Genomic DNA, 22986 nt, shown 5'->3' on the forward strand with positions numbered 1-22986 from the left:
GAGAGGTAATTGATGCCGGTGACATGGAGATTTGTAGTGCAAGACAAATAGCAGAAGAGGCTGCATTAAGTTCTTTCCAGCAGCTCGGGACTGACGCAGGTGAATGTAATGCTGTTGCACCCCCAGAGCTGCGGTTAGATGACCGTAATGCTGCTGCACCCCCAGAGCTGCGCTTAGATGACTGTAATGCTGCTGCACCCCCAGAGCTGCGCTTAGATGACCGTAATGCTGCTGCACCCCCAGAGCTGCGCTTAGATGACCGTAATGCTGCTGCACCCCCAGAGCTGCGCTTAGACGACCGTGATGCTGCGGTTAGATGATTGATGCTGCTACACGATCACTGTGATACTGCTGCATCCTCAGAGCTTCAAATAGACTATTGTGATGCCGCTGCACCCTCAGAGCTGTCATCTATGATGGACCCTGGATAAAGTGAACCCCTCACTAAATATCACCTGCCTAAGGCAGGAGAAAATGCAGAAGCTGGCTCAAAACCCCCCCATTAAAATCAATAAATCACCGGGCCCAGATGGAATACACACAAGGGTTCTAACAGTACTAAGTGATGTGATAGACAGACCGCTATTTCTTATATTTAGGGACTCTATTGAAACCGAGGTTGTACCACTGGATTGGCACATTGCCAATGTGGTTCCAATATAAAAATAAGGGGTCAAGAAGAGGGCCTGGTAACTACAGGCTGGTAAGTCCCACTTCAATAATCGGTAAAATATTTTTAGGGATTTCTGAGAGACGCCATCCTAGAATACCTCAAGGAAAACAACAGCATGAGTCCTCATCAGCATGGGTTCATGAGGGGTCGATCATGTCAGACCAATTTGATCAGCTTCTACGATGAAGTAAGCTCTAGGCTGGACCTGGGAGACTCTATTGATCTCATATATCTGGATTTCTCTTAAGCATTTGACACCGTGCCGCATAATAGGTTAATATATAAAAGGAGACAGCTCGTTCTGGGTGAAAAACGTGTGTATCTGGGTAAAGAACTGGCTCGTAGATAGAAAGCCGAGGGTGGTAATAAATGGTTTGTACTCTGATTGGGCCACCGTCGCTAGTGGGGTGCCACAGGGCTCAGTACTAGGCCCCATTCTGTTCAATATATTTATCAACGACCTGATAGAGGGACTACACAGTAAAATATCAATATTTGCAGATGATACAAAATTATACAAGACAATTAATACAATAGAGGACAATGTACGACTACAGAAGGACCTAGATAAGCTGGGGGCTTGGGTAGGAAAATGGCAAATGAAGTTCAATGTGGATAAATGTAAGGTTATGCACATGGGCAGGAGAAACGGATGTCACCAATATACACTAAATGGGGTACTGCTAGGGAAAAGTGAGATGGAAAAAGACCTGGGGGTACTAGTGGACTGTAGACTTAACTGGAGCAATCAATGCCAGTCATCTGCTGCAAAAGCAATTAAAGTCTTGGGGTGCATTAAAAAAGGTATAGGGGCGACAGACGAGAACATTATTCTTCCACTATATAAGGCACTTGTTGCAGCGTTTTAAGGGGTTGAAAGAATGGCAACTAAACTAATAAACGGAATGGGAGGACTGGAATACCCAAAGAGGCTATCAAAATTGGGATTATTTTCCCTGGAAAAGAGACGGCTAAGGGGCGATCAAATAACTATGTATAAATACATGGCGGGACAATACAGAGATCTCTCCCATGATCTGTTTATACCCAGGACTGCGTTGGTAACAAGAGGGCATACGCTATGTCTAGAAGAAAGCAGGTTTTATCACCAACATAAAAGGGGGTTCTTCACCATAAGAACAGTGAGACTGTGGAACTCTCTACCTGAGGATGTGGTGATGGAAAAATCCATAGAGGAGTTTAAGAGGGGACTAGACATCATCTGAGAACGCTATAATATTTTTTTTGTGATATAGACATTAAATAGAAGGGTTGCTGATCGGGATCTTCCGAATGCTGGACATGGAGTAAGGAAGGAACCTTCTCTGAAGAGTGTTGATGCAGGGATTATTCTGACTGTCATTATGGAGTTGGAAAGGAATTTTTTCCCTCAGGTTGGGGTAATTAGCTTCTGTCTCATTGGGGTTGTTTTGCCTTCCTCTGGCTCAACACGGGGGTGGTGGAAACAGGCTGAACTGGATGACATTGTCTTTTTTCGGCTTAGTATACTACATTACTATGTAAGGCGTTTCGTCTTTAAACAAATTGCTTCCTCAGGCCTGACGTCTTGCTTGGACGTTGCACCCTGGGCTCCAGATTTCTTCTCTGCATCAGTCTAAAGATGCACTAGATTTATTGAGCCACTGTGATAAACTGGTGCGTTTTAAAGTTTTCTCTATTAGAGATGGTAATAGTAAATCTAATATTAGGGTTGTCCAGTTGTAAACTATTGATGGCCTATCAGCAGGATAGGTCATCAATAGTAGAACAGGGTTCTGTTGCCTGGGACCTCCAGCAATCAGTTCTTCACTGGGCTTAGGTGCTAATGCACTGAGCTAATTTCTGCAGGAAGCATATGGCTCCATGCACACTGCATTGGTCAGGTTTGGTATTACAGGCCCTGCGCGCTCACAGAAACGTGGATACAGCAGTCTGACACGGCCTCCCCTGCAGCAGTCTTATAATGGCCTGCAGTTCTCCCATACCCCAAGACCAGATGACAGGCGTGGTGGAGGAGTAGATGCTCTTCTCTCCCCAGCGGTGCTCTGGAAGTGCTGAACGGCTGTGGAGGAAGTAGCAAATGTCCGTGGACTTTCTCCACTACAAGTTCATGCTCAGAACATACAACCTCGGCCTCCACCAGGACAAACAAGTCTACTTCACCTCTCTAGTCTCCTCATTATCGCACAACCCTAAACGGCTCTTTGATACTTTTCACTCCCTTCTCAGCCCTGAACCGCAGCCCCCGGTGATGGATCTTGGTGCTGAAGAGCTGGCTGCTTACTTCAAAAAGAAAATTGATGACAACCGTCAGGAAATAACTTCGCAATCCCAGACTAGCCCTGACCCTAGTCTTGTCAGCACTGCATCTAGCTCCTGCTCACTGTCTGTACTCAGACCAACGACAGAGGTCTCCAAATTGCTCTTCTCTGCTCGCCCCACCAGCTGCGCTAGCGACCCTCTCCCCTCACATCTCCTCCGATCCCTCTCCCCAGTGGTCATCTCCCATCTCACCAGTATATTCAACCTTTCTCTGACCTCTGGCATCTTTCCCTCTTCTTTCAAACACGCGATCATATCCCTACTGCTAAAGAAGCCGACTCTTGATGCGACTGATGCTGCCAACTACCCACCCATCTCTAATCTTCCCTTCAACTCCAAACTACTAGAATGCCTGGTTTACTCCCGCCTTGTAAGCTATCTATCAGAGAACTCTCTCCTAGACACCTTACAGTCTGGCTTCCGACCCCAACACTTGACAGAAACTGCCCTTAAAAGGGTATCCAATGACCTACTGACAGCCAAATCGAGGGGCAATTACTCCCTACTGATCTTCCTCGACTACTCCGCAGCATTTGACACCATTGACACACAAACTCCTTGTCAGTATGCTTCGCCCAATCGGCCTAAAGGACACTGCTCTCTCCTGGTTCATCTCCTACCTGACAGATCTTTCAGCGTCTCCTTTGCTGGCTCTACCTCTACTCTTCCTGTTGGGGTTCCCCAGGGCTCGGTCCTTGGCCCCCTCCTTTTCTCCATCTACACAGCCCCTATTGGACAAACCATCAAGAGATTTGGCCTCCAACACCACCTGTATGCTGACGACACCAAGCTATACACCTCTTCCTGTTACATCTCTGCACCTTTCCTCCAAAACATCACAGACTGTCTGTCCACTGTCTCTAACACTATGTCCTCTCTCTACCGAAAATGAAACTTCTCTAAAACTGACTTATTGGTATTTCCACCCTCCACTAACCGACCTCATCCTGACATCTCCATCTTAGCATGCCCGCTGCCTTGGGGTCATATTCGACTGTGATCTATCATTTACCCTCTACATCCAATCTCTGGCTCGAACATGTCAGCTGCACCTCAAGTACATCGCAAGAATCCGCTCTTTTCTCACTGTAGACATGCTAAAAACGCTTATTGTTGCCCTCATCCACTCACGGCTTGATTATTGCAACTCGTTGCTGATCGGCCTCCCCTGCACCAGACTCTACCCTCTCCAAACCATCCTGAATGTGGCAGCCAGGCGCATCTTCCTGTCCAACAGCTAATCGGACGCCTCTTCCCTGTGCCGGTCACTGCACTGGCTGCCCGTTAAATACAGAATTCAGTTTAAACGTGCTACCTTCATCCACAAAGCCCTTCACAGCGCAGCGCCACCCTATATTGCCTCCCTCATCTCAATCCATCACCCAGCCCGGGCTCTCCGGTCTGCTAACGAAACTAGACTGCGCACCCTTTTAATTCGAACTTCTCATTCCCTTCTCCAAGACTTTTCTAGAGCAGCACCGGTCCTCTGGAACGCACTACCAAAGGCTACCCGAGCAATCCAGGACTCGCAGAACTTCAGACGTGCTCTAAAAACGCACCTCTTCAGGGTGCGGGCAGACGAGCGTAGGCGTATTTACGTTCGCACGAGTGCAACGTATAATCGCCCGAGCGATCGTTTTTCACCAATCACGACCAGAGCTAGAAAGCGTATTTTCGTTTGTTCCTACTTTGCAAATGGTCTTTTCAGCCATCGAATATGCGCTGGCGCGTATTTCGGTCGCATATGTTCCGTTTTTTTTCGAATTGCCGTTTTTACGCGCTGTAAAATCGCCCATGTGAACGAATACATTCGAAATTATTGCCTCAGATGGTCACGTATATACGTTTAGTCGCAAAAACGCGCCGTTTATGCGCTCGTCTGCCCGCACCCTCAGGGAGGCATACCGCATTCCCTAAACAAACCCCTCTGTACTCCGCCTGATAACATGCTCCCTGACCTATTGACTGCAATCCCTGCTAGCCATCCCGTTTCTGCCATCACATGGCCAAATGTCTGACTATTGTCTGTGTATAGCATCCCTCACTCTCCACCCCGCCATACCGTGCACATCTCCAGCCCCTTTACCTTCTGCATCACCCCACCATTCGTAGAATGTAAGCTCGTTGGAGCAGGACCCTCACCCCTATTGTTTCCATCAACTGATTACTATGTAACCGTGGTTCTGTAATTTTTGTATACTTTGTCTTTCTGTATTCCCCGTCTATGTAAGCGCTGTGGAATATGTTGGTGCTATACAAAAAGATTATTATTCTTCAAGTGAATGGGAACTTGGTCTGCATTACCAAGCCTGGCCCTTGCAGTGGGAATGGAGCTGTCTGCTTACTGTAGAAATCTGCTCATTATATGTGTGCCCTGATTAGTGGGGTTCCTAGGTAGCAAACCCCCACCAGTCTACATTTGATTGTCTATCCTGTTGATAAACCATAAATAGTTTAAAATTGTACAACCCCTTTAATGGTGGAATTGTTCTTAAAGCCCATTAAAACAACAGGTCTTTCTTCTAGGAAGAGCACCACACCTGTCTATGGGTTATGGTCTGGTATTGCAGCTCAGTTTTATTGCACATACAACCTATAGACTGGTGTGGTGTTGTTTCTGTACAAAAGGAACCATGTTCTTCTAATCTTGTACAACCCCTTTAACCTAAAACCAGTTCCACAGAACTCCGCAATGTATTCCTACCAGTTATCGGTATGTACATTTCATGGGCTGAATGTGATCCTGCCGTCCCTAGAATGGCTACCTGCTGGGATAAGCTCATATTGCACTGCAGCTAAGTATATTGATTAAAGGATTCCCGGTTGATGCCGGGAGGTTTTGCACATTATTGAATTAAATGCCTGGTAAGCCTTAACGCATTTGTTCTAGTTTTTGGGTGTAGAAGACCGATCGCGTTTCAGTTAGGCACATAAGATACAACATGAAACCAGAGAAGGTGGAGAAACCAGCAGCTCCAATCTACCAACCACGAAGCATTTTCTGTTTTTTTTTCCCCACTAAGACAATGCAATACATTAAAGTGGTATGGCTGCCATAAAACTGCGAAGAGGCGAAACAGGACCCCTGTGTTCTCCTGATAAGTGAAGGTGTAAGGGGCGTCAGCCACACCTTTCGGGCATTTATGGCATATACTGTGAATATGATGTAAAGTTTAAGATGGAAACACTCCTTTAAGTTGGATGCTACTAATATTAGAAAGCACATGAGGTACCCACACACTAGGGGGTGCCATTTTATGAAATGAGCAACCCAGACTTCTACCATTATGTAATACAGGGGTTATGTAACCAGAGCTTGAAGGGGTAGTCCACTTGTAAACTACTGATGGCCTAACCTCAGAATAGGCCATCAGTAATAGATTGGCTATAGTCCGCCTTCCGGAATCCCAACCAATGAGAGGTTTATCATTTGTGGACCAAGCTGATTTCTACAGAATGCAGACAGCTCCGTTCCTACCAGTGCCGTTCCACTGAAGTGAAGGGAAATTTTGCAATACCAAGCACAGCCACTACAGTGAAAACAGAGCTGTCTGCTTCCTGCAGAAATCAGCTCAGCGCATGAACACAATAGTCTGGCAAACAACTAATCATCAGAGTTCCTAAACGGCAAATCTTAGCCAATCCACTATTGATGGCCTATTCCGAGGACAGGTCAGAGAGGTGCAGTGAGTTCACAGTCAGACTTATCACCTATTCTATGAATAGGTGATAAGTCAATTTTGGTAAAACCCCACTTGAAAGGCGATAGCCAGAAAGTTATGACTATCCGATTTGGATCCAGCATCTGCACTTTCAAACCGGTTTTGATACTGCCTCACGTGGTATGAAGTCTTCCTCCCCCCACTCATTTTCAGTGATGCCATCACACGGGTCTGGCTGTTTGGGTCTTTTCTTCGTTATTGATATAAGCCAGTTGGCCACACTCCTGACAACATCACCGACAAGATAGCCATACCACACGACCTATTGAATGAGTCAGGCCAGGTTATACGATTTTGCCGGGAAAACCTCTTTATAATGGGTTGGTTCAAGATGGAATCCCCTGTTTTTATGCCTTATCAAGCCATAGGAACATTAAAGTAGGGTCACCCGTTCACAGTGCCCCCTACGCTCGGGCCCTGGTGGACCTTCTGCCATCCTGAACTGCATTTTTTCTGGAAGAGCTTCCCCTAGCAAAATCAGCCATTTGTCAGTTGCAGAACTTGTGTCGATCAGCTAATTGCACCAAACCTCGCACAAGCTCATTAATGACAGTGTAATACAACAGTATCTTTTAATCCTTGTAATTTCTAATAGTAAGAAATGCAATTCAATAAAAACGTGGAAATTTAAATTCATTTTTACTATTTTATTTGTGAAAAAAACTACAAGCAAGAGATTCATAAATAGACATTTCTAATTAAAGCGGGAAACAAAAAGAGAAAATTAAAAAAAATAAAATAAAAAAAATAAAAAAAAAGATAAAGAGGCTTCTAGGACAGCCGTGCACATGCTAGCAACAGTAATATATTAACATCTTTTTATTTTGCTAGACAAAAAGCAGTGTTTAATAAAAATTTTCCGAAAACATTTAGAGACCTGTGAATTTTTGACCATTTCACAAAAAACCACCAATTGACACTTTAAGCGTGAAAAAGAAAAAAACAAATACCGTAAAATAAAAAAAAAAATAAAAAAACTGAAAACAAAACGAAATCCTAAAATGCTTCAAAGACTGTACAGTAGTAACTGTCAAAAGCAGAATACAAGCCAAAAGGTTTACAAAGATCATGTTTGACATAAACAAGCATTCTATAGGACTTGCCGGAAAAGAAACAAAAAACAAAAAAACTACAAAACCCAAAAAAAAAAAAAAAAAATTAAAATAAAGACAAAATGTAACCAGCTTTACACAGTAAATAAAGGTTACAAGTCATACGTAACAACAAAATTGATTGTGCACTGAAAACCTCTAAGTTCCAATGTCTTATCTAAATGTTGGCTCTGAAACCATGTTTGGTTACATACACACAAAGAACAAAAAAAGAAAATAAAAAAGTTCATATTATATAGTCAGCAATTATTAAAATTTTCAATAATTTAAGATACAATAAGCTTAAAAAGAAACAAAAAAAAATAAAATAAAATAGTAAGGCAGGTGATAAAGTTTCACACTCGGTGGGGTCAATTATTTAAAGTGCACCCAAAGCCGAAGCAACAGAGGCGGGTGTGATACTGCAACCTATCCATTCACTATAAACTAGCTCATTGCCTAAATTCTAAGTGAACGGACGGGCCAAGTATTAAAAGGAAACGCCATCTTGGAGACATTTGATTATAATGTGAAAACAATTCCCATACTATATCCGTGGAATTGCGGCTTATGCATTGTTAAGTGACTCCAAGGTGGAAAATGTACAGAATGAAGGCAACGGGTAAACTTTAAAGATATTTGGACCTAACCAAGTGTTCTGATGGAGGGGGGAGGAAAGGAGAAAAGATTGTTGAATGCTTTACTATTTTATGATGTGATGCCTCAACTTGCACGAAAATTGTTATCATCTGTGATACTTGAAGAAAAAAAAAAATTTAAACACTGTGCTCTGTGGTGTAGCCCTGTGCCAGCAAACCCTTCTATAGCCATAAGCACCCAGAAATACATGGTTCTGTTACCAGCTTTAATTATTATCAACCAGGGAAGGAAGGAGGAGGGGAGTGATCTTGACAGAAGGTCTTAAACCGGTCATCGAGAAAATGAGTTTCATGTTATAAAGTTTACAAAAGTTACCACACAAGAAACAATTTAGAATATAAACAGGTTATTGAGTTGTACAGGCCATTAAAAGGGTTGTCTAGTTCTTAACTATTCATGGTCTATCCTCAGAATAAGCTATCAATAGTAGATTGGCAGTGGTCCGCTGCCAGGGACTAACGATCAGCTGTTTGCTAGGCCGGCATGCTTGTGCACAGAGTCATTTTCTACAGGAAGCAGACTGCGCCATTGCTACTGCTGCAGCAAAGCTTGGTACTACAGGCAAAGTTCTCATTCATTTCATTGGGAACTTGGCATGCAATACCAATCCTGGCAACTACAGTCAGAATGGAGCTGCTGCTTCCTGCAGAATTCAGTTCAGCACACTGGCCTGATGAACAGCTGATCAGCAGAGGGCCTAGGCAACAAACCCCTGCAAGTCTACTATCGATAACTTAGGATAGACCATCAATAGTTTACAACCAGACACCCTCTTTAAATATAATGAGGATTAGTTAGTTGCCTTACTTAATACATGTTCAACCAAGAAAAAACACATTCATTGGCTTGTGCAGATACTACAATGGTCTAGATTCCTTCTAGAAGTTGATCAATCATATAAGTATATGCAAACAAAAGAACAATGTGGACCTAAGGCGTAACCTAGACTCAGAATAGTTTGAGGGATTTTCTGGGCGAATATTCTTGATAACCTATCCTTGGGAGCAAAGCCACCTATTACACTTCTGGCACCGCATTGGGATGAGAACAGAGAGTCTCAGAAGCAGCTTTGCTCTCATTGATTTCAATAGAAGTAAAACTTGCTTCAAGACCTCCTGCTCCTACCCCCTTGGCAATGTCCGGCCACTCTGTACTGACAGCAGGCCAGATCTGCTGATCGCCAGGGATCCTGAGCGGTGGATCCCCAGCAAGCAACAAAACTTGCCCAGAAAACCTCTAAGGTCCATGCTTGGATATTTACTTTGGAAGCTATCCAAATCATTCTATGCTTGTGGACGATTCAATCTTGTCCATTTTCAGTGTCCAAACACAACTATAAACCTAGTCTTAAAGTGTGGAAGGCCCCCCCTTTCACTTTAAAGAGGACCTGTCATGTCCTCTGATCATAGAGACCAGTTGCATATCGTACCTTTGCAGCCGTAGCCTCACTGACTATCGCACCTTTTGTTCCTTAGCACAGCCCTCTTTCCCCCCCACACCGAAATCCTTTAGATTTAACGCCAGGCACTCTGAATTTGTCAAGTGGGTGGTCTCCTCTGCTCACTGTTAATGGGTGACGTTAGTGGGCAGAGGAGACCTGATGTCACCCACATGACAATGAGCAGAGGAAACTGCCCACTTGAAAGATCAAAAGCACCTGAGCCATATCTAAAACAGGTCGATGTGGGGAAAGAGGGGTATAAAGAAAAGAGATGCAATAAAGTCAGTGGGGCCATCTCTGCAAAAATGTACAGCTGGCCCCACTAATTAGAGAACATGACAGGTTGTTTTTAAAGTTCAATGCAGTCATATCCAAGGCCTCTATTCCCCTCCAATTTTGTACTATTGGCCAAAAATGGGCATTTAAAAAAACCCTTGATTTAGAAAATAACATTAGTGTTTCATTTAGATTCAAGGATCCCAGTGCAGATGGGCACTTTCTCACAGTTAAACTAGTATGAAGTAGTAAAAACGTCTAGGCTGTTTGTTTACACGGACACGGTTTCCGATAGTACATGATCAATACTATACAAACTTTTTGAGTATCAAAAAGTTTACTTTATTGAAATGTAGATGTGGTTTAAAAGGTGTCCATATGCAGATGTAAGATAACCAAACCTGCCAATTTTCACTTGACCGATCCTACGATCTAATGTATTTGGGAGTGTCCTGACTCTTCCCCAAGCAGATGTCGTTGAAAAGTATCACGCATGTTGGACTTGAGCATGTCTCATCCTTTATTCCTACAGGAAATAAGTCGCTGCCAATGGACTCTGGCAGTGGCTTGCTCCCCATCGAAAACACATGCATACTTGGAAATGCTCAGTGTACATGTGTATGGGAGAGTTGGAATGGCTGAACAAGTGTTTTGCCCAAACGTATAATTTACCTTTATCTGAACTGATGGTATATTGAACATGGCTAAGGGCTTATTATTTAATTATAAACTAGAATTTATCCTCCACTCTGAGGGGAAAATAACTGTAGGGTGCACAAGCCAATAAAATTAAAGTTAATCTAAAAAGGTGGACAACCCTTTAGGTATATTTAGGAAATTACGAGGCAAATACTCTCAATGTTACGCAGAGTCCATCATCAGAACATCCTTTATCAGAATACAAGTTGGACAATTAAGTTTGCTTTTACAGTTCAATAAGTTTGTCATAGATGTGATGAGTTAGCAGCACACAGATGTGGGGAATTAAAAGGGTTTTGCAGATTGTGCTTAACCAGGATGTATGGTTCCATCAAAGCCTATAAGGTGACTTTTGACATGGAACTAAAGTCAAATTCAGGGTAGAGAAACACTCAAAGACTTAAGGAACGCTACCACAGCTTAAGTCACCTATCCATAAATTATTAACTAGTGTTGCTTGTTGCGAAATCGAAATGGCTAGAAAAAAAACCCATAAAATACAAGACGTTCCGAGAAAAGGCATTTCGGAACATTCAAAAAAGTTGAAGTCTCTCAATCCAAAATAAAAGCCAACTGGAAAAATCGGTTAATTAGGCAGATCGATCAGCTCACCTCTGGTACAAACTAGGAAGAATGGAAGCCTTGTGAATAAAGGAGTATTTTCCTCTTAATGATGATGTTTTTCATCGTCCAATCTGAAAAGTTCCTGGAACTTCAAAAATCAGTGATCTCCAACTTGTGGCCCTCCAGCTCCTGCAGAGCTCCAACTCTCAGCATTTGAAATTTCTCAACATCTGGAGATCCACAATGGACAACCTTTCGAAGGCTCTACCAACACAGAAGTCCACTGCAGTGAATAATGTCAAGTTATAACCACTATTTGTCAAGATATATATTAACTTGGTCTGAGCACTAAAGCCATTGAGATTTAGTTGGAGCCTCTGGCTTGGGCGGACCATGTGGCACCTTATTTAAACCCTATGCTCACACTGTGTTACTGATGGAACCAAGAACGAACACTTTGCTGGACGAACCACGCAATCACTATTGATTGCTAATCCCTTGTTGGAAAAACCCGTTGTTCCTATAGTGAACAGCTACAGGGCACCAATGATATTTAGGTGTTTGGAGCAAACAAGGTCATCCATATACCGTAAGATATGGTCATGACTGTGATAGGAAAACTATGACTTTTTGGTAGAGGCTAAGTTGGATGGACTGGTTGTTTTGGGCTTGAGGAAGTTTACAAGACAAGGACATCGTAGGGATGTGTTGCATTTCACTGTCCAAGAACATGGCCCAAACTCTTTCTATAACCTAGAGTGATCTATGCTGACAAATACCTTCACATCAAAATTCTTACCAGCAAGATGAATACAAAATATAGATACTTTCTGAATGTTACAAGCCAGCTTTTCTTTGTCTGGTAATGGCATTTTCCAAGGACAAGACATGACTTGCAATGGACCCAGTAAAGCTATGACAGTGGAGTATCTCGAGACCTCAGTCATATTGTAGTTTGCAGTGACAGCAAACACTGAATGCCAGATCTAAACATGGCTTCCTCCCTTCTCTGCATGTGACGAGCCCAATCCAAATAATTGAATGTTCAATAACTTAGGTCATGTCCTAGTTATAATTCACATGAAGTCTTCGGTCAAGTTACGACTTCCGACTAACAAGCAGATAAAGGATTTTAATCCTGTTACCATACTCATAAGTCTAGATCTAATATTCTAGTGACTTTTTTACAACTTGAGATGGGTTTCTATAGTGGCTTGATACTTCTATATAATTATTCATTATTAATTCAAATATCTACCAATAATAAAATTGGGTTGCTCTAGACTCAGGACTCAAACTCCATTTACACGCAACAGTTATCGCTCAAAATTTGCCCAATGTCTTGAGCGATAATCGTTGCATGTAAATGCTACCATCGTTTGCTTTTCGTCCAAACAACGATTTTTAGTTGAGTTTAAAATCCATCCAGAGAGTAGATAGCAGGGAACACACTGCGATTCTCCATGGGAGCGCTGATATTATATTCAGCTGCAGTCCCCTGGCAGAACAAAGGGGCTGTATGCAGGTAACAGACCACCTGCTGTTCCCTGCATACAGCTCAGGGAGGCTCATTTACATGCAAATGAAGCCAATAAGCTGCTAATGAGCATTAGTGCTAAAGAGCATCAGTGCCCATTAGCAGCTTATGCAAAATGATCGCTCAAACTGTCATTCTCCCTATCTTTAGAAACGAATTTTAAGCAATCATCTTTGTGTGTAAATAGGGCTTTAGATGAATAGGCCATTAATGCAGCATGACCCAATTTTGAGTCATTTTGTAATAGTCACAAATATATATGAAGTTTTGGTACATCTCCAGGACTTATAACTTACACCGGCACCAGCACTGGAATAGTCTGTCTCATGAAGAGACTACAGCAGATAGCAGCGACATCGAGTGCACTCAGCTGTTCGAGGTTGGGGATTGGCCACCTGTGACAAACGGCACTGATGCCGATCATGTGACCTTCTTTTGACTGGAGGAGAGTCAGGGACAGGTGGCCAATCCTGAACCACAAACAGAAGACTGATGCAAACAATAGCAGCAGCATTGAGTGTATTCTCTTAGCGAGTTAGGCTATAGTAAAACGTTGCTGATTATACCATACAAAGACTTTACAGTATGCAAAATCTGGTAAGTCTTTGTTGTACCACTTCTAGCTGTTTTGCTGCAGGAAGCAGACAGCTCTACTGACGTAGCCAGCAGTTCCAACCCGCACCACTGCACAGAGTTTCATTAACTTCACTATGACTCAGCCTGCTGTACTAGCCTGAGCCACTGAGCAATGTACGGAGGGGTCTTCCTGCAACAAAACAGACGGAAGTGGGACAGCCCCATTAAATCACAGGTAATAGATCCAAATGGCAATCTAGAAAATTATTGTACCACAACCAGACATTTCCCAATGCAATGCAACTAGAGAGCCCAATATTCATTAAAAGAATTGTTCTAACCTCAATTAGACCTGTGTTCTTAACCATGAGGTTGATTGGGTATTCCCCATTCAGCCACCTGGGCCCCATTTATTGACTTGGCCTACAAGCAATATAATATTGAAACCATAGTCAACAGCAACACTTTTATGCCAAAACGCTGCACCAACCCAGGTTTTCGATCCTCTTGGGATATGCTGTTGCCATTGCGTGGCTCAGAAGTATATTTCTAGCCACTAACCGCATAAGATTAGTACATGTAGGTCACTAGCTTCCGAAACACACTGCATAACTGTATATAGATAAAAAAAGAAAAAAAGTACATAAGTGGAAAACCAGCAACCCAACAGATGACCATGCCACCAAATAGAGTCTACAAGGATTGCCAATCCTACAAAAGTCTGTGCCACCGCATCACAGTATAAAGGTCTCTAGACTGATCAGGTAACATAGGGCAATTTTTCAAGCTTTCCACATACATATTTGTGAATATTGCAAGCTACCCTTCTATCTAAAACTCACATTTCCTGCTTAAATGGGTTATCCCGCTACTTTTTGAAAATTTCAGGTGCAGATGTGCTAAACAAAAAACCAGTAGTACTTACCCATTTTCTGCCCTGGCAATCCAGGGCTGTAGCCGTGCTGTTCACCCAGTCTGTTAACAATGGAAGTCAGGTGACTAAAAACTTTCAATCAGTGGCTAAAGCGTCACCACATTCACATCCTGGAAGCCATGATGCCAGGAGATCCCAATAGTGATGCTACAGCATTTGATTGGCAGACAACACCCCCCTAACTTCCACTGGGTGAAAATCGGGGCTGCAGCGCTGAACCGCCAGAGCAGAGAACAGGCAAGTACTACTTATTTTAGCACATCTGCACCTAAAACTTTTTAAAAAGTAACTAGACTACCTCTTTAAAAGAATTATAATTAATATAAGCCATAAACAGTTAAAATAACCAAGATCTAAGTGGACAACCTGGGTAACAGAAGTTGGTATAGCGGTTGGAACAAAACAGAAGGTTCACACTTTATTATCGCCATCTTTTTGCACCCTCCATTCTAAAGCGAGTAACACAAACTGCTGGCACCAAAAAGAGTTAATGTTCTAGTTTGCGGGCCTGTATTCAAATTTTCACTTCACAGTGTATCAAGCACCAGTGTTTTTTCTATGTATTGGTTTTAAATAACCATTTATTTATATATATTTATATATATTTTATATATATATAGATTGATGTATAAAAATTGATAATATGTTGTATTACAGGAAAGTAGCCGGGGAGTGGGCAAAACACATAGGGGGAGAAAAGAAAAGAAAAAAAATGTAAGAGCTCGGCAAAAAGCAAATAAAGGAGTCGTCAATGCAATAAATAACTTCAAAAATAAAGAAAAATAATAAAAACAGTAGATCTGTATAAAAAAGTAGATTTAGGTGCACATCCAATTACAAATGATCGCTAGGGAAATGCTATAAAATAATGGAATACGCAATTGTTAAGGGTCATTCTTGACGGTACGATGGTTACCAGGTTCCCAAGTCGAGCGGAAATGGTCCTGGGGAGGAGCACTCGTTAGGGTCCAGGAAAGGAACAAACCAAAGAAATTCAGTCTGAACGAAAAAAAAAATAATCCAGGAATATAAAGAGACGAGGCAGGCGGGCGTCCGGGAATTCCTGACCGCGATTCAGAGTCTCTTCTGCCCAATGTATTTGCAATATTTTGTGTTCCTTTCAGAAAGACTCGTCATTCACTACAGACATGTCGCCCTTAGGGGTTGAGGAACGGGAGGAACCCTTGTCTGTAAATTCTGAGCCAGAGCCGCTCTGGTTCTGCTGTTCTGAGCCCGCGCTGGAGGTGACTGTGGAGGACGAGGTGGAGGAAGAACGAGTCTTTTCTTTAAAGTCTGTGATAATTACGGTCACATTGCCCACCGTTACTGCGAGCTGTTGTGCAGTACTTCTGTCCACGTTCTTCAGCCTGGGCCTGGAATAAGGAGAAAAACTCTGAATGTACAGATTGATTATGTAACCCTCAAAAACTTCCCAAACTTAGACCAAATAGGAAAATGCGGACTCCACTGACCTCCACTCTCAATGGACATGTGAAGAGCATACCAAGAAGGGATCTTTGGGTCACTATGCCCTTTTAGGACAGGGTCACCCATCATACCGACTCTCCAGCTGTTGCAAAATTAAAAACTTGCATTGGGCTTATGAGAGTTAGGCCAAATGTACATGGGCGTATTTGCATTGTGTCCACCTCTGGATTCTTCAGCAAATACTGCCTTTAAACATGCATCCTTTAAAAATCACTTTTCCATGTCCACGAATGGAAATCCATTGCGATTTTCCGCTTACAGAGGGGAAAAAAAATTGCAGCATGTTCTATTCCAGCTCAGGATTCCACACAGAAGGCTTCCATTGCAGTTAATGGAAGCTGTCCGATTCACGGCCCTTCCGCAATCATTATTGCAGAAAGGTCGCGGAATCCACGTCACCGCCTAGCAAAGATGCGGCGTAATCTGTACTGTGCATGTCCACCAGCCGCACATCCGCAATACAGAACCGGAGAGGTACGCAGGGGTCCCTGGCTGGGCACAGGGTCAGGTTCCGCTGCAGGATCCGACCCGGCCGTGTGCATTCAGCCTAAAGGATGTCAAAGAATACTGGAAATTTTAGTTTTGCAACAGCTGGAAAGAAAGTTGTGAGGAGGGGTGCATGATGCTGCCTTGAGATGGAATACATGGCTGTACCGAACTTATATACATCTTAGCTTCCGAGGGCTTTCAGCTAAAACCTAGCACAGTAAAATTCAATTTACTGCCATGCTAAAAAACACAAAAATAATGCTAGGAAAACTCATGTAGCCAGTAGTTACAATGGTGACAACGAAGTAGCAGTCCCCTCTACGTTAAATAGTACTAATTTAAAATGTTTAGTGCAAGAGCAGCCAATTTTTGCAGTAGCACATCTTTGCTAGATGGCACTGTTGTTACATCATACAATTTACTCAGAGAGCAACAGCACCACATCTGCCGTAACACAATAGTATAAAGTAGCATAGTGCAGTGGTCTCATCATTAGCGATGAACAAACTTTTCAAAGTTTGTTGATGAGTTTAGTCAAAAAGTTTAGTTTGGTCCGAATATGTTCAAACCAAAACTTCACCAACAGCCCTGAAACTGGTGTATAACACTGTCTAAGAGCCATAAAAGCCCCGCATAACACTCTTAGGTCACCTAGGAGTTTAGTCAAGCACTTTTCAGCTGTTTTGAAGGCAAATTTAATGAAGGGAGGAAGAAGGCAAAAGGAGAATTATTTTAGTGGGTTGGCCAAGTTGAACCACCCAAGGTTTGGATTCACGCAGAATTTTTAGCAAATTTTGACCCAAAGAAGGCTTTGATTCACTCAACACTACTCATTATATATAAAATGGCGATTTGTCACTACTTCACCACAGATAGGGAGGATTCAAGTACTTGCCAAAACTTATCACATGCTGATGAGTTTGACAAGTGTTGAGCTTATTTTCACTAACAGTGAAAATAATGCTGCAGAATAATGTGGGGTGGAATTTAATACCATAATATGTCATTTGTAGCAGTGGATTAGTGGTGCGGATTCAGATAAGGGGGTGAATGCCACGTCACCGTTCGCACCAAATGGTGTGGATTTTGCGCTGCAGAAAATCTGCTATAAATCCAACCTATGTGGTCGTAACTTTATAGTGATGGCGGCTTCTGAAATGAGGGAAATTAATGCTTTGAACACATGATAGGTCTTTAAAAGGACTGTCAAAAAGTCATTTTTGTAGTTACAATTAGTAGGGACAAGATTTGGCCCGTTTACCTGGCCCGTTCCTCCAACTCACCTTGAAGTGTGGTTAAAGTTACTGATCTTTGTTGCATTTGCAGACTGAATACTGTTCATTTCGTTTTCAGGGTTTCTGTGTATATCCGGCTTTGGTCTGTTGGGACACAACCAACAACATTGTGTATTTAGAATCTGACAGTACAGCTTAATGTGCCAAGCTATCAGTATGACTAATGGAAGCTGGAAAGAGCCAACTGCTACCGTCATCACTGGGCGCAGTAACTAGTGTGCCCCATCTACATCACAGGAAATGTAGTAACTGCAGAAGGTCCTTTTATCTTACGGTACACCATGGCAACAAAGTCAACTCAGGTAAAAAAATAAATAAAATCACCCAGGGTTAACGCTGTCTGCTTATTGCTAAGGGTCCTTTTCAACAAGCTGATTGTTTGAACGACTGATGTTACCGCTAGATCGAAGTTCCAGACAACCCCCTTAAAAGGTGCCGTTTCAGAGACAACCCCCTTTTGCACCCATGGGAAATAGCTGATTACTGAGGGATCAGCTATTTCCGCCGAAATGGGCAAGTAGTATTACATGGTGGTCATGTCATAAATGGACATCTTGTAATACAACGACAGCGTGCATCTACCGGAACGGGAGGCACTGAAGAATAAAATAAATAAATAATTGGCTTTCCATTTTGGCTCAGGGGACCTCCCTGTATGTTGTCTATATGCCCTAATAGGGTGTATGGACAGGGATTGTCTTTATGAAACAACCCCTTTAAACCCCTTAAAGCGAGGGTGGAGGGGTATCTTAACTGTACTTTATCTTCTCTTCTTGGCCCTTCATTCATTGGTTCTGGTGGCCAGGATGTCTGAAGCCATTTTTAGACTACCAGAGCAGTCAGTGCATTGGTTGCGTTAGGACTAAACATGCACTGTAGCTGCTCTGTGACTGGCCAGTGCTGCTCACATGATCAGCACTGGCCGATAGAGTAGGTCACAATGTCTAATAAATCATTAGAAAGTGGAAGTGGCCATAATGGGTGCCCAAAAATGAAGCACCAAACCAGCGGAGCAGAGGGACCAGAAAGAGAAAAAGTACACATAAGTACATAAGTACACCCCCTCCAGTCTCAGGACAAAATTTGGTCCCGCAATTGTAGGCACTAACACTGGAATCAATGGGGGCCACTATTACTGATGGGGGCACCAAGAGGAGGCAAGATTACTATTGGGGCTGCTGCAGCCATCCCAAGTCCACTTAAAACTAAAGCCTTCACTTCTGTAGCCAATTAGCGAACTTTTAATTAGTTTAAAATTTTTTTTACTAGGTGTGTCTTGTAATCCGAAAAATACGGTACACCCCCTTTCAACCCTCATCGGAAGCTCTACGTTGGCTGATCGTTTCAGAAAACATGAGAAACGTCTATTATTTTCGATATATTTATAAAATCCTGGAAAACCCCTTTAAGAGTGCCTTCTTTATCTTTCCCTTTACACTCCCACTACTAATAATCCCAATTAGGCTGTCGCTCAATAACAATTTTTTCAGTGATGCCTCACGGGCCTGTGAAATGGGATTTAAAACACAAACTCCGAGCCAAGCACATTCTCCGAACGCACAAAAGAATCCTTCTTGTCAACATACAAATATCTTGTGGCCAATATATCCCACAATTCCCTGGCCCCTCTGTTTTGGAATGTAAATTAGCTATTGAAACCGTGGCAACAAATACACAGCCTCCAATATAAAGTAATTACGGGCTCCTCAGCCCCAAATTCAGAGCGTTTCTCACATGCGAGTGCAAACAATGAGACACTTTTATTCCCGAACAATAAGGGTTTTCACTCCCCGTCCTAATTCATACAGCTGCTCGGCCCGCCATGTTTACAATGATGCAATTTGCACTTATAGAAAATTGGAAGTTTGTTGTCAGTGATGTAAGCGGGGCCCCGTTTTCTGTTCCCAGCTGTTTATGTAATAATAAAAGGCTTCTAAATAAACCTGGACCAGAATTCAGACGATCAACCTCTTGGGACTAAGGAGAAAATTATAGTCTAGCAATTCTAAGAGTCACTGAACCATGAAATACACACATACACACGCTCTGTGGTCTCGGCCCGGGCTCATGTACGTGACAGAAGAGGCCACTCCATAGGAGGCTCTCTCCTGTGGAGAACACAATTTCCCAGTTATTTCCTATCCCTTGGATTACGGGGCCTACCAGACTCGTGTAGCTCATCGCATAGAAACCACATAAAACATTCAATATGATCCAACTTCTTTTTGAAAAAGTCTACCAAAAATATCTAACCTACCAAAGTGGTCCTTACAGCCAGGAACTTAACTCAAACCTCTCCAGTTTTGGAATGAAATTCTGTCTTAGGAATAGGGTTGCCAACGAGCCAGTAAACCGCCGGCCCACCTGGTAGTTTACTCTAGGGACCGGTTCTGGTATTCATTTACCGGCCATAAAAAAAATAATTACTTTGTATGAGCACCTCTGGCGGGGCAGCTACCATATCGAGGGCTACAAACTTACTCTCCCGTTCCGGACAGGACGCTGCTGCAGCTGTCACAGAAGATGCTCACTCCTCCCTTTGGAGTCTGCGTTCTTGTATCTACAGTATATACCGCAAAAGGCAGAAGGTGGAGGGAGGGGAAGAGTCATCTTCGAGCGCTGTAGCAGCGTCCAGACCGGAACTTCAAAGCGTTCTAGCACTAGAGGGTTCCTTATTACTGCTGGGGCCACTGAAGGAGATCCTACTGCTGCCACCATACCCCTAAAACCACTCATCCCTTTTACCCTGGCCTGTATTTTTTGGTGATAAAAGTGGTAACCCTAACCGGGTTGGGACAGAAGCAGCATGGGGCATGCCTACAGATTTCTTTCTCTGCCGCACCTCCAATCTGCCATCTTGTATGACTGAAAACCGCGTCTGAAACCAGCAGAGGCAATTTTCGATCAGGATATTGCAAACTGCACTGTTCTCCGATTTGCCAGCACTGATCACATGAGCAGTGGCCAGAGAGCAGGTGTAGTGCAATAATCTAAACACTACCAATGCACAGAGGGGACTGGGTAGTCTGAAGACTGTGTCAGCCATCTTGGATGGCTGAAAATAGGACCCAAGACAGAGATCAGAGGGACAGCAGAGAACAACTGAGAGAATACACACTCAGGCCCTCGGCGCTGAAACCAGAGAATCACTTTAAATATTCAGGCTGGTACTGGTGCTTCCAGCAAATCTTCATGGAAGCCCAGCAGCTCCTCAGACATCTTGCTGCCAACTGGGAGATAAGGGTGTGACAGGGGCATTCCTCCATGTGATCACTGTCAAACCCCTAGCTTCTGGTGGAGTCAAGATACACCAGTACCATTCAGTACCTATGTCCCTCACAGCATGCTGGTGGAGAGATGCTGTGTGTCTACAGTGACCCATCATTAGTAGGGTTCACCGGCCCCTATGAAACAAAGTGAATTTACATTGTAACACAAATTTTTAGGTCCAATATGTGCTCATTAATACAGTACTATGTATTTCTGGTCAGAACCTGTTTTTTCTGATATACAACTCCAAATCCCCTGCAGAAATAGGTAAAGGAGTTTTCCGACTAGTTTACCCCACCACAAACTTTTTTTAATTTCACTAAGGCCTCCCTTATACAGATGTTTTTGTACAGCGTTTAGCGCTGCCTTTTCAGCACTGCACTAAATACTGTACAACGCTCCAATTCATGTCAATGGGGCTGTTCACACAAGCGTCAAAACGCAGCATCTTCAATGCTGTGCTTTAACAGCGATGCAGGTTCTATCTTTGGCAGTTTTCAGCCCTGCGTTGCCTATTAAAACGAATAGGCAGCATAGGCAGCAGTTTCAGCGCAGCTAAAAACATGGCACAACTTGGTGCCACGTTTTTGGCAGCGCTAAACACCAGTGCTAGCTGCACTACCAAAAAAAAAAAAAAAAGAAATACCCACCCCAGCTGGTGCTGTCTGGGACTCTTCGGAGCTCCGTGTAGGCTGCTGGGCATCTGTCAAGCCAACAGGATCTTTTTCTGCTGAATGGGATTGAAATCCCCCGCCTCCAGAAAGAGATTGCTCTGATTGGCTCAGCGCTGCTGAGTGTCAGCTGGCCCCGACAATCACAGCCATGCATCCAGCGCTGGCTGTGATTGGCAAAGCCATCTGACACTCAGCGGCGCGCATCCAATCAGAGCAATCTCTTGCTGGAGCCACAGTCATCAATCTTTGTCACTAGCAGAAGACCCTCTTTCGGCGATGACCAGTGCCAGGAGCACCAGAGACCAGCGGCAGGGACCCGGACAACGCCAGCTAGGAGAATATTGATTTTTTTTCCCAGCATCTTTGGCTGAGTTTTCAGCTGTGCTGAAAAGTCAAAAAGTTATAAATAAATTTTTAAAAAAAGCATAACAAGGCTGTTAAAACCGCAGTAAACGCTGCGTTTTTCAACAAACACCTGTGTGAAGGAGGCCTTACAATAGCACCACGGTGTGTAACTTGCAACGTCACCAGATTACATGAGCTTCTAATGTAGAGGCCCTGGAATGTTTATGGGACGTAACTGATGACATCGCGGTTTGGGGCCTCTTATTGGCTGAAGCGGTCACATGACTAAACAACCACATGACACTATTGCAGTGAATGTAAACAATCTGGCTGGAAAATGATGGCGGAGGAAAAGGAGATCCACGGAAAGCAGAGTAATTTGGGGTTTTCCAGGCATTTACTATTGATGACTAGAGATGAGCGAATTACTCGATCGAGCGCCGCGATTTTCGAGTACTTCAGTACTCGGGTGAAAAGATTCGGGGGGCGCCGGGGGTCGGGGGGAGGCGTGGCGGCACAGGGGGTAGCAGCGGGGAACAGGGGGGAGCCCTCTCTCTCCCTCTCCCCACCACTCCCCGCTGCAACCCCCCACTCACCCACGCCCCCCCCCCCCATCTTTTCGCCCGAGTACGGAAGTACTCGAAAATCGCGGTACTCGGTCGAAAAAGGGGTGTGGCCGAGTAGGCTCACTCATCTCTATTGATGACCTATCCTCATAATAGGTCATCAATAGTAAATGCCTGGAAAACCCCTGGTTCCAGACCGGCAACCAATCGGAAGTGGCTGGTTGTCGGTCTGAAAGTGTAATAGACTGCTTCACTCACACTTCCGGCTCCTCATTAGAGCCCGAGCCAAAAGTTTGATGAAAGGCATTGCTCCTATTAATTTCAATGGGAGCAAAGCTTTTATATTACTTTCGGCTCTGACTAC

General features: G+C 43.5%; 1 protein-coding gene across 1 annotated transcript in view; it reads right to left on the reverse strand.

Moving 5' to 3' along the window:
- Positions 1-7349: 7349 nt before the first annotated feature.
- Positions 7350-22986, reverse strand: part of RYBP (RING1 and YY1 binding protein) — a 90649-nt gene continuing 75012 nt past the window's right edge. The window contains exons 4-5 of the mRNA XM_066596705.1: positions 17756-17851; positions 7350-15868 (exon numbers count right to left, since the gene is read on the reverse strand). Coding sequence (XP_066452802.1) covers positions 15616-15868; positions 17756-17851 — 349 coding nt within the window. The 3' untranslated portion in view covers positions 7350-15615. The remainder of the gene's footprint in view (positions 15869-17755; positions 17852-22986) is intronic.

The sequence above is a fragment of the Eleutherodactylus coqui genome, chromosome 3, assembly GCF_035609145.1.
Source record: "Eleutherodactylus coqui strain aEleCoq1 chromosome 3, aEleCoq1.hap1, whole genome shotgun sequence".
In the NCBI taxonomy this organism is placed as follows: domain Eukaryota; kingdom Metazoa; phylum Chordata; class Amphibia; order Anura; family Eleutherodactylidae; genus Eleutherodactylus; species Eleutherodactylus coqui.